The following is a 12,037-nucleotide window of genomic DNA, read 5'->3' as shown; positions in this document are numbered from 1 at the left end:
GTGTGTCTTCATCAACCCAGGTGTGTGTCTTCATTAACACAGGTGTGTGTCTTCATCAACACAGGTGTGTGTCTTCATCAACCCAGGTGTGTGTCTTCATCAACCCAGGTGTGTGTCTTCATCAACATAGGTGTGTGTCTTCATCAACCCAGGTGTGTGTCTTCATCAACACAGGTGTGTGTCTTCATCAACACAGGTGTGTGTCTTCATCAACACAGGTGTGTCTTCATCAACCCAGGTGTGTGTCTTCATCAACACAGGTGTATGTCTTCATCACAGGTGTGTCTTCACTGTGTTAACTAACCTCCAGACGAGCTTCAATGCCATACAACTCTCCTTCCGTGGCCTCCAACTGCTCTTAAACGCAAGTAAAACTAAATGCATGCTATTCAACCGATCACTGCCCGCACCTGCTCGCCCGTCCAGCACCACTACTCTGGACGGTTCTGACTTAGAATACGTGGACAACTACAAATACCTGGGTGTCTGGTTAGACTGTAAACTCTCCTTCCAGACTCACATTAAGCATCTCCAATCCAAAATTAAATCTAGAATCGGCTTCCTATATCGCAACAAAGCATCCTTCACTCATGCTGCCAAACCTACCCTCGTAAAACTGACCATCCTACCGATCCTCGACTTCGGTGATGTCATTTACAAAATAGCCTCCAACACTCTACTCAGCAAATTGGATGCAGTCTATCACAGTGCCATCCGTTTTGTCACCAAAGCCCCATATACTACCCACCACTGCGACATGTATGCTCTCGTTGGTTGGCCCTCGCTTCATACTCGTCGCCAAACCCACTGGCTCCAGGTCATCTACAAGTCTCTGCTAGGTAAAGCCCCACCTTATCTCAGCTCACTGGTCACCATAGCAGCACCCACTCGTAGCACGCGCTCCAGCAGGTATATCTCACTAGTTCCCCCCAAAGCCAATTCCTCCTTCGGCCGCCTTTCCTTCCAGTTCTCTGCTGCCAATGACTGGAACGAACTGCAAAAATCTCTGAAGCTGGAGACTCATATCTCCCTCACTAACTTTAAGCACCAGCTGTCAGAGCAGCTCACAGATCACTGCACCTGTACATAGCCCATCTGTAAACAGCCCATCTGTCTAACTACCTCATCCCCATACAGTATTTATTTATTTATCTTGCTCCTTTGCACCCCAGTATCTCTACTTGCACATTCATATTCTGCACATCTACCATTCCAGTGTTTTATTTGCTATATTGTAATTACTTCGCCACTATGGCCTATTTATTGCCTCAACTCCCTTATCTTACCTCATTTGCACACACTGTATATAGACTTTTTGATTTCTTTTGTTCTACTGTATTATTGACTATGTTTTGTTTATTCCATGTGTAACTGTGTTGTTGTATGTGTCGAATTGCTTCGCTTTATCTTGTCCAGGTCTCAGTTGCAAATGAGAACTTGTTCTCAACTGGCCTACCTGGTTAAATAAAGGTGAAATAAATAAAATAAAATAATAAATCAACACAGGCGTGTCTTCATCAACCCAGGTGTGTCTTCATCAACACAGGTGTGTGTCTTCATCAACACAGGTGTGTGTCTTCATCAACACAGGTGTGTGTCTTCATCAACACAGGTGTGTGTCTTCATCAACCCAGGTGTGTCTTCATCAACCCAGGTGTGTCTTCATCAACACAGGTGTGTGTCTTCATCAACACAGGTGTGTGTCTTCATCAACACAGGTGTGTGTCTTCATCAACCCAGGTGTGTCTTCATCAACACAGGTGTGTGTCTTCATCAACCCAGGTGTGTCTTCATCAACACAGGCGTGTGTCTTCATCAACCCAGGTGTGTCTTCATCAACACAGGTGTGTGTCTTCATCAACCCAGGTGTGTCTTCATCAACACAGGTGTGTGTCTTCATCAACCCAGGTGTGTCTTCATCAACACAGGTGTGTGTCTTCATCAACCCAGGTGTGTCTTCATCAACACAGGTGTGTGTCTTCATCAACCCAGGTGTGTCTTCATCAACACAGGCGTGTGTCTTCATCAACCCAGGTGTGTCTTCATCAACACAGGTGTGTGTCTTCATCAACCCAGGTGTGTCTTCATCAACACAGGTGTGTGTCTTCATCAACCCAGGTGTGTGTCTTCATCAACCCAGGTGTGTCTTCATCAACACAGGTGTGTGTCTTCATCAACACAGGTGTGTGTCTTCATCAACCCAGGTGTGTCTTCATCAACCCAGGTGTGTCTTCATCAACACAGGTGTAGGTCTTCCAAGCAAGCAAGCGGCACCATGAAGACCAAGGAGCTCTCTAAACAGGTCAGGGACAAAGTTGTGGAGAAGTACAGATCAGGGTTGGGTTATTAAAAAATATCAGAAACTTTTAACATCCCACAGAGCACCATTAAATCCATCAATTTAAAAATTGAAAGAATATGGCACCACAACAAACCCACCAAGAGAGGGCCGCCCACCAAAACTCACGGACCAGGCAAGGAGGGCATTAATCAGAGAGGCAACAAAGAGACCAAAGATAACCCTTAAGGAGCTGCAAAGCTCCACAGCGGAGATTGGAGTATCTGTCCATAGGACCACTTTAAGCCGTACACTCCACAGAGCTGGGCTTTACGGAAGAGTGGCCAGTAAAAAAGCCATTGCTTAAAGAAAAGAATAAGCAAACACGTTTGGTGTTCGCCAAAAAGCATGTGGGAGACTCCCCAAACATATGGAAGAAGGTACTCTGGTCAGATGAGACTAAAATGTAGCTTTTTGGCCATCAAGGAAAACGCTATGTCTGGTGCAAACCCAACACTTCTCATCACCCTGAGAACACCATCCCCACAGTGAACCAGTGGCAGAATCATGCTGTGGGGATGTTTTTCATCGGCAGGGACTGGGAAACTGGTCAGAATTGAAGGAATGATGGATGGCGCTAAATAAAGGGAAATTCTTGAGGGAAACCTGTTTCAGTCTTCCAGAGATTTAAGACTAGGACGGAGGTTCACCTTCCAGCAGGACAATGACCCTAAGCTTACTGCTAAAGCAACACTCGAGTGGTTTAAGGGGAAACATTTAAATGTCTTGGAATGGCCTAGTCAAAGCCCAGACCTCAGTCCAATTGAGAATTTGTGGTATGACTTAAAGATTGCTGTACAACAGCGGAACCCATCCAACTTGAAGGAGCTGGAGCAGTTATGCCTTGAAGAATGGGCAAAAATCCCAGTGGTTAGATGTGCCAAGACATATCCCAAGAGACTTGAAGCTGTAATTGCTGCAAAAGGTGGCTCTACAAAGTATTGACTTTGTGCGGGTGAATAGTTATGAAGGTTTTCCGTTTTTTTGTCTTATTTCTTGTTTGTTTCACAATAAAAAATATTTAGCATCCTCAAAGTGGTAGGCGTGTTGTGTAAATCAAATGATACAACCCCCCCAAAAAATCAACAAAATAAGAAAAATGCCAAGGGGGGTAAATGTTTTGGCAAGGCACTGTATGTCTTCACCAACACAGGTGTATGTCTTCACCAACACAGGTGTATGTCTTCACCAACACAGGTGTATGTCTTCACCAACACAGGTGTATATCTTCATCAACACAGGTGTGTGTCTTCATCAACACAGGTGTGTGTTAGAAGACGTACACCTGGGTTAGAAGACGTACACCTGGGTTAGAAGGCGTACACCTGGGTTAGAAGACGTACACCTGGGTTAGAAGACGTACACCTGGATTAGAAGACGTACACCTGGGTTAGAAGACATACACCTGGGTTAGAAGACGTACACCTGGGTTAGAAGACGTACACCTGGGTTAGAAGACGTACACCTGGGTTAGAAGACATACACCTGGGTTAGAAGACATACACCTGGATTAGAAGACGTACACCTGGATTAGAAGACGTACACCTGGGTTAGAAGACATACACCTGGGTTAGAAGACGTACACCTGGGTCAGAAGACGTACACCTGGGTTAGAAGACGTACACCTGGATTAGAAGATGTACACCTGGGTTAGAAGATGTAGGCTGCATCCCAAGTGGAGCTAGGTTATAGTAATGAATATGTCTATATCATTAGAGAGAGGACAAGCCAACCAAAACATATGACTTGATAGTTGGCCATCAGAATGTACCATAATAATCAGCCTGAGTCCCAAATGGCACCCTATTCCCTATATAGTGCACTACTTTTGACCAGGGACCCTATTCCCTTCATAGTGCACTACTTATGATCAGGGCTCATTCCCTATATAGTGCACTACTTTTGACCAGGGACCCTATTTCCTTCATAGTGCACTACATTTGACCAGGGCCCATAGGGAGACTCATTTATCCACATGTCCCATGGCCATGATTCTTATCAGCAGGGATCTCATATCTCATTCCTCCATCCCCCAGTAGGATCATGATATTGGGGTGATATAGCTGGATTCTTACCCCCAGAAGGGCCATGATATTGGGGTGATACAGCAGGATTCTTACCCCCAGAAGGGCCATGATATTGGGGTGATACAGCAGGATTCTTACCCCCAGAAGGGCCATGATGTTGGGGTGATACAGCAGGATTCTTACCCCAAGTAGGGCCATGATGTTGGGGTGGTGCAGCATTGCAAACAGCTTGGCCTCCTGACGAACGCTCTCTAGGATCTGTCCCTCCTCCTCATCGGGGTCCCGCCTCGCAGCCTTCACTGCCACCTCCGCCCCACGCCACATGGCACGGTACACCTTCCCAAAACCACCCACCCCGATGATCTCCTCCAGGGTCAGCTCCGAGAAGTCAACCTCTAGAACTGAGGGAGAGAGGTAACAGGGTATGAGAAGGAACGGGGTATGAGAAGAACAGGGTATGAGAAGGAACAGGGTATGAAGGAACAGGGTATGAGAAGTAACAGGTTATGAGAAGGAACAGGGTATGAATGAACAGGTTATGATAAGGAACAGGGTATGAGAAGGAACATGGTATGAGAGGAACAGGGTATGAAGGAACAGGGTATGAGAAGGAACAGGGTATGAGAAGGAACAGGGTATGAAGGAACAGAGTATGAAGGAACAGAGTATGAAGGAACGGGGTATGAAGGAACAGGGTATGAAGGAACGGGGTATGAAGGAACGGGGTATGAGAAGGAACAGGGTATGAAGGAACAGAGTATGAAGGAACAGAGTATGAAGGAACAGGGTATGAAGGAACGGGGTATGAAGGAACGGGGTATGAGAAGGAACAAGGTATGAAGGAACATGGTATGAGAGGAACAGGGTATGAAGGAACAGAGTATGAAGGAACGGGGTATGAAGGAACAGAGTATGAAGGAACGGGGTATGAAGGAACAGGGTATGAAGGAACAGGGTATGAAGGAACGGGGTATGAGAAGGAACAGGGTATGAAGGAACGGGGTATGAAGGAACAGGGTATGAAGGAACAGAGTATGAAGGAACAGGGTATGAAGGAACAGGGTATGAAGGAACAGAGTATGAAGGAACAGCGTATGAAGGAACAGGGTATGCAGGAACAGGGTATGAAGGAACGGGGTATGAAGGAACAGAGTATGAAGGAACAGAGTATGAAGGAACAGGGTATGAAGGAACAGAGTATGAAGGAACAGGGTATGCAGGAACAGGGTATGAAGGAACGGGGTATGAAGGAACAGAGTATGAAGGAACAGAGTATGAAGGAACAGGGTATGAAGGAAAAGGATATGAAGGAACAGGGTATGCAGGAACAGGGTATGAAGGAACGGGGTATGAAGGAACAGAGTATGAAGGAACAGAGTATGAAGGAACAGGGTATGAAGGAACAGAGTATGAAGGAACGGGGTATGAAGGAACAGGGTATGAAGGAACAGGGTATGAAGGAACGGGGTATGAAGGAACAGGGTATGAAGGAACAGAGTATGAAGGAACGGGGTATGAAGGAACAGGGTATGAAGGAACAGAGTATGAAGGAACAGGGTATGAGAGGAACAGGGTATGAAGGAACAGAGTATGAGAAGGAACAGGGTATGAAGGAACAGAGTATGAAGGAACAGAGTATGAAGGAACAGAGTATGAAGGAACAGGGTATGAAGGAACGGGGTATGAAGTAACAGGGTATGAGAAGGAACAGGGTATGAGAAGGAACAGGGTATGAAGGAACAGGGTATGAAGGAACAGGGTATGAAGGAACGGGGTATGAGAAGGAACAGGGTATGAAGGAACAGAGTATGAAGGAACAGAGTATGAAGGAACAGGGTATGAAGGAACAGGGTATGAAGGACCAGGGTATGAAGGAACAGGGTATGAAGGAACAGGGTATGAAGGAACGGGGTATGAGAAGGAACAGGGTATGAAGGAACATGTTATGAGAGGAACAGGGTATGAAGGAACAGAGTATGAAGGAACAGAGTATGAAGGAACAGAGTATGAAGGAACAGAGTATGAAGGAACAGGGTATGAGAAGGAACAGGGTATGAAGGAACAGGGTATGAAGGAACAGAGTATGAAGGAACGGGGTATGAAGTAACAGGGTATGAAGGAACAGGGTATGAAGGAACGGGGTATGAGAAGGAACAGGGTATGAAGGAACGGGGTATGAGAAGGAACAGGGTATGAAGGAACATGGTATGAGAGGAACAGGGTATGAGAGGAACAGGGTATGAAGGAACAGAGTATGAGAAGGAACAGGGTATGAAGGAACAGAGTATGAAGGAACAGAGTATGAAGGAACAGGGTATGAAGGAACGGGGTATGAAGTAACAGGGTATGAGAAGGAACAGGGTATGAAGGAACAGAGTATGAAGGAACATGGTATGAAGGAACGGGGTATGAAGGAACAGAGTATGTGTCACGTTCCTGACCTGTTTTCTGTTAGTTTTGTATGTGTTAGTTGGTCAGGACGTGAGTTTGGGTGGGCAGTCTATGTTTTCTGTTTCTATGTTGGTTTAAAGGGTGACCTGATATGGCTCTCAATTAGAGGCAGGTGGTTGTCATTTCCTCTGATTGAGAGTCATATTAAGGTAGGTGTTTTCACACTGTTTGTTGGGGGTGGTTGTCTTCCGTGTCTGTGTATGTTGCGCCACACGGGACTGTTTCGGTATGTTTGTTCGTTCGGTTTTTGTGTAGTCTGTTTTCCCGGTTCGTGTGTTCTTCGTGTTACATGTAAGTTCGTACGTTCAGGTCAGTCTACATCGTTTATTGTTTTGTTAGTTAGTCAAGTATAGTTTGTTTTCGTCTTGTTTAAATAAATATCATGTCATATCACAACGCTGCGCCTTGGTCGAATCACTACTCCTCCTCTTCGTATGAAGAGGAGGAGGAACACCGTTACAGAACCACCCACCAATCCAGGACCAAGCAGCAACAACAGGAGAGGCTGAATTATTTGGAGAAATGGACATGGGAGGAAGACCTAGAAGGCAAAGGACCCTGGGCGCAGCCAGGAGAATATCGCCGCCCCAAAGAGGAGCTGGAGGCAGCTAAAGCTGAGAGGCGGCGATATGAGGAGGCAGCAAGGAAGCAAGGCTGGAGGCCGGAGAATCAAGCCCAAAACCGGCGTTATGAGGGGACGCGTCTAGCACGGAAGCCCGAAAAGCCCGTGAGTACTACCCAAAAATGTCTTGGGGGGTGGCTAAGAGGTAGTGGGCCAAGGGCAGGTAGGAGACCTGCGCCCACTTCACAGGCTAACCGTGGAGAGCGGGAGTACGGGCGAACACCGTGTTACGCAGTAGAGCGCACGGTGTCTCCTGTACGTGTGCATAGCCCGGTGCGGGTTATTCCACCTCCCCGCACTGGTAGGGCTAGATTGAGCGTTGAGCCGGATGTCATGAAGCCGGCCCTACATATCTGGCCACCAGTACGTCTCCTCGGACCGGCTTACATGGCACCAGCCTTACGCATGGTGTCCCCGGTTCGCCTACATAGCCCGGTGCGGGTTATTCCACCTCCCCGCACTGGTCGGGCGACGGGGAGCATTCAACCAGGTAAGGTTGGGCAGGCTCAATGCTCAAGGGAGCCAGTACGCTTGCACGGTCCGGTATTTCCGGCGCTACCTCCCCGCCCCAGCCCAGTACCACCAGTGCCTACACCACGCACCAGGCTTCCAGTGCATTTTCAGAGCCCTGTTCCTCCTCCACGCACTCTCCCTATGGTGCGTGTCTCCAGCCCAGTGCCTCCAGTTCCGGCACCACGCACTAAGCCTCCTGTGCGTCTCCAGAGCCCTGTACGCACTGTTCCTTCTCCCCGTACTCGTCCTGATGTGCGTGCACTCAGCCCGGTGCCACCAGTGCCGGTACCACGCACCAGGCCTATAGTGCGCTTCGAGAGGTCAGTGTGCCCTGTCCCTGCTCCCCGCACTAGGCTTGAAGTGCGTGTCTCCAGTCCGGTGCCTCCAGTTCCGGCACCACGTACCAGGCCTACAGTGCGTCTCAGCCGGCCAGAGTCTGCCGTCTGCCCAACGGCGCCTGAACTGTCCGTCTGCCAAGCGCCGCATGAACTGCCCGTCTATATTGAGCCTTCAAAGCCGCCCGTCTGCCATGAGCCTGCAAAGCCGCCCGTCTGCCATGAGCCTACAGAGCCTTCCGCCAGACAGGAGCCGCTAGAGCCTTCCGCCAGACAGGAGCCGCTAGAGCCTTCCGCCAGACAGGAGCAGCCAAAGCCTTCCGCCAGACAGGATCAGCCAGAGCCATCCGTCTCCGCAGCGCCATCTGAGCCATCCGTCTCCTCAGCGCCGTCTGAGCCATCCGTCTCCCCAGCGCCGTCTGAGCCATCCGTCTCCCCAGCGCCGTCTGAGCCATCCGTCTCCCCAGCGCCGTCTGAGCCATCCGTCTCCCCAGCGCCGTCTGAGCCATCCGTCTGTCCCGAGCCATTAGAGCCGCCCGTCTGTCCCGAGCCGTCAGAGCCGTTAGTCAGTCAGGAGCCGCTAGAGCCATTCGTCAGTCAGGATCTGCCAGAGCCGCCAACCAGACAGGATCTGCCAGAGCCGCCAACCAGACAGGATCTGGCAGAGCCGCCAACCAGACAGGATCTGCCAGAGCCGCCAACCAGACAGGATCTGCCAGAGCAGCCAACCAGACAGGATCTGCCAGAGCCGTCAGCGAGCCATGAGCGTCCAGAGCCGTCAGCGAGCCATGAGCGTCCAGAGCCGTCAGCCAGCCATGAGCGTCCAGAGCCGTCAGCCAGCCATGAGCGTCCAGAGCCGTCAGCCAGCCATGAGCGTCCAGAGCCGTCAGCCAGCCATGAGCGTCCAGAGCCGTCAGCCAGCCATGAGCGTCCAGAGCCGTCAGCCAGCCATGAGCGTCCAGAGCCGTCAGCCAGCCATGAGCGTCCAGAGCCGTCAGCCAGTCATGAGCTGCCCCTCAGCCCAGAGCGGCCATTTATCCAGAACTGCCCCTCAGTCCAGAGCTGTCTCTCTGTCCGGAGCTGCCCTTCAGTCCGGAGTTGCCCCTCTATCCTGAGCTACCTCTCTATCCTGACCTACCTCTCTGTCCTGTGCTATATCTCTGTCCTGAGCTACCTTATCCCGGTGCTGCCCCTTGTCCCGGTGCTGCCCCTTATATTAAGGTTACCATTAAAATTAAGTGGGTGTAAGATGAGGGTGGTCATTCTAAGGGGGAGACGTAAGCTGGGATTGACTATGGTGGGGTGGGGACCTAGCCCAGAGCCTGAGCCACCACCGTGGTCAGATGCCCACCCAGACCCTCCCCTAGACTTTGTGCTGGTGCGCCCGGAGTTCGCACCTTGAGGGGGGGGTTATGTCACGTTCCTGACCTGTTTTCTGTTAGTTTTGTATGTGTTAGTTGGTCAGGACGTGAGTTTGGGTGGGCAGTCTATGTTTTCTGTTTCTATGTTGGTTTAAAGGGTGACCTGATATGGCTCTCAATTAGAGGCAGGTGGTTGTCATTTCCTCTGATTGAGAGTCATATTAAGGTAGGTGTTTTCACACTGTTTGTTGGGGGTGGTTGTCTTCCGTGTCTGTGTATGTTGCGCCACACGGGACTGTTTCGGTATGTTTGTTCGTTCGGTTTTTGTGTAGTCTGTTTTCCCGGTTCGTGCGTTCTTCGTGTTACATGTAAGTTCGTACGTTCAGGTCAGTCTACATCGTTTATTGTTTTGTTAGTTAGTCAAGTATAGTTTGTTTTCGTCTTGTTTAAATAAATATCATGTCATATCACAACGCTGCGCCTTGGTCGAATCACTACTCCTCCTCTTCGTATGAAGAGGAGGAGGAACACCGTTACAGTATGAAGGAACAGGGAACGAGCAGGAACAGGGTATGAAGGAACAGAGTATGAAGGAACAGGGTATGAAGGAACAGAGTATGAAGGAACGGGGTATGAAGTAACAGGGTATGAGAAGGAACAGGGTATGAGAAGGAACAGAGAATGAAGGAACAGAGTATGAAGGAACATGGTATGAGAGGAACAGGGTATGAAGGAACAGAGTATGAAGGAACAGGGAACGAGCAGGAACAGGGTATGAGAAGGAACAGAGTATGAAGGAACAGAGTATGAAGGAACATGGTATGAGAAGGAACAGAGTATGAAGGAACAGGGAACGAGAAGGAACAGGGTATGAGAAGGAACAGAGTATGAAGGAACAGGGAACGAGAAGGAACAGGGTATGAGAAGGAACAGAGTATGAAGGAACAGAGTATGAAGGAACAGAGTATGAAGGAACAGGGTATGAAGGAACAGGGTATGAGAAGGAACAGGGTATGAGAGGAACAGGGTATGAAGGAACAGGGTATGAGAAGGAAGAGGGTATGAGAGGGAACAGGGGTACAGAGAAAGAGACAGAGAGTGAGCAATGACAGACAAAAGATCATGTAGATATAACAGGTTACAGACTAAAGATAATGTAGACACAACAGGTTACAGACTAAAGATAATGTAGACACAACAGGTTACAGACTAAAGATAATGTAGACACAACAGGTTACAGACTAAAGATAATGTAGACACAACAGGTTACAGACTAAAGATAATGTAGACACAACAGGTTACAGACTAAATATAATGTAGACACAACAGGTTACATACTAAAGATAATGTAGACACAACAGGTTACAGACTAAAGATAATGTAGACACAACAGGTTACAGACTAAAGATAATGTAGACACAACAGGTTACAGACTAAAGATAATGTAGACACAACAGGTTACAGACTAAAGATAATGTAGACACAACAGGTTACAGACTAAATATAATGTAGACACAACAGGTTACATACTAAAGATAATGTAGACACAACAGGTTACAGACTAAAGATAATGTAGACACAACAGGTTACAGACTAAAGATAATGTAGACACAACATGTTACAGACTAAAGATCATGTAGACACAACAGGTTACAGACTAAATATAATGTAGACACAACAGGTTACATACTAAAGATAATGTAGACACAACATGTTACAGACTAAAGATCATGTAGACACAACAGGTTACAGACAAAAGGTAATGTAGAAATAACAGGCTACAGAACAAAAAGTGATTTTGGAATATATAGAGTGATATGAACAGGCCACAGAGACCCTATTAAATTAAAAAACCCTCAAAGTTCCAGAATGGGTGGAAAATGGCAGCCATATTGGCAGCCATATTGGTCAGGGAGAAATCCAAACCAGTCTAATTGGAATGAATGGCAGTAGACGCAGAATCGTGATTTTACCTAAGCAAGAGAACAAAAGTAAGGATACATGCAGATAAAGTCTTCAAATTCATTATTTTACACAATATCTTATCACAGCACTGACTGACCACGGTTGACCAACTCCCTGACCAAAATGGCTGACCCTTTATCCCATCGTAAGAAGGTTCATGTCCATTCTAGAATTCAAATTCCTAATTCCATGGAACAGACACTCCTGTCCACCACTGAGAGGAGATAATGAGGACGAAGAGGGTGTAAAGGATATAGAGATGACAGGAACCGGGTGGGACAGAGAACTTACATACAACATAGATAGGACAGAGAGAGTCAACCTCTAGAACTGAGAGGAGAGAAGGAGGAATAGAGACCTATGCTGTATAGTATACTGTAGGACAGAGAGAGAGAAACAGGGTACCAAGAGACGATATTGGACAG

The 12,037-nt window shown here is 48.0% G+C and overlaps 1 protein-coding gene across 1 annotated transcript in view; it reads right to left on the bottom strand.

Annotated features, from left to right (window-relative positions):
- map3k9 (mitogen-activated protein kinase kinase kinase 9) overlaps positions 1–12,037 on the bottom strand; it is a 70,358-nt gene that overhangs the window by 50,876 nt on the left and 7,445 nt on the right. The window contains exon 2 of the mRNA XM_039008775.1: positions 4,549–4,766. Within this exon, the coding sequence (XP_038864703.1) occupies positions 4,549–4,766 (218 nt within the window). The remainder of the gene's footprint in view (positions 1–4,548; positions 4,767–12,037) is intronic.

The sequence above is a fragment of the Salvelinus namaycush genome, chromosome 15 (assembly GCF_016432855.1).
Source record: "Salvelinus namaycush isolate Seneca chromosome 15, SaNama_1.0, whole genome shotgun sequence".
NCBI classification, from domain to species: Eukaryota; Metazoa; Chordata; class Actinopteri; order Salmoniformes; family Salmonidae; genus Salvelinus; species Salvelinus namaycush.
This window is presented reverse-complemented; position numbering and strand designations above follow the sequence as displayed.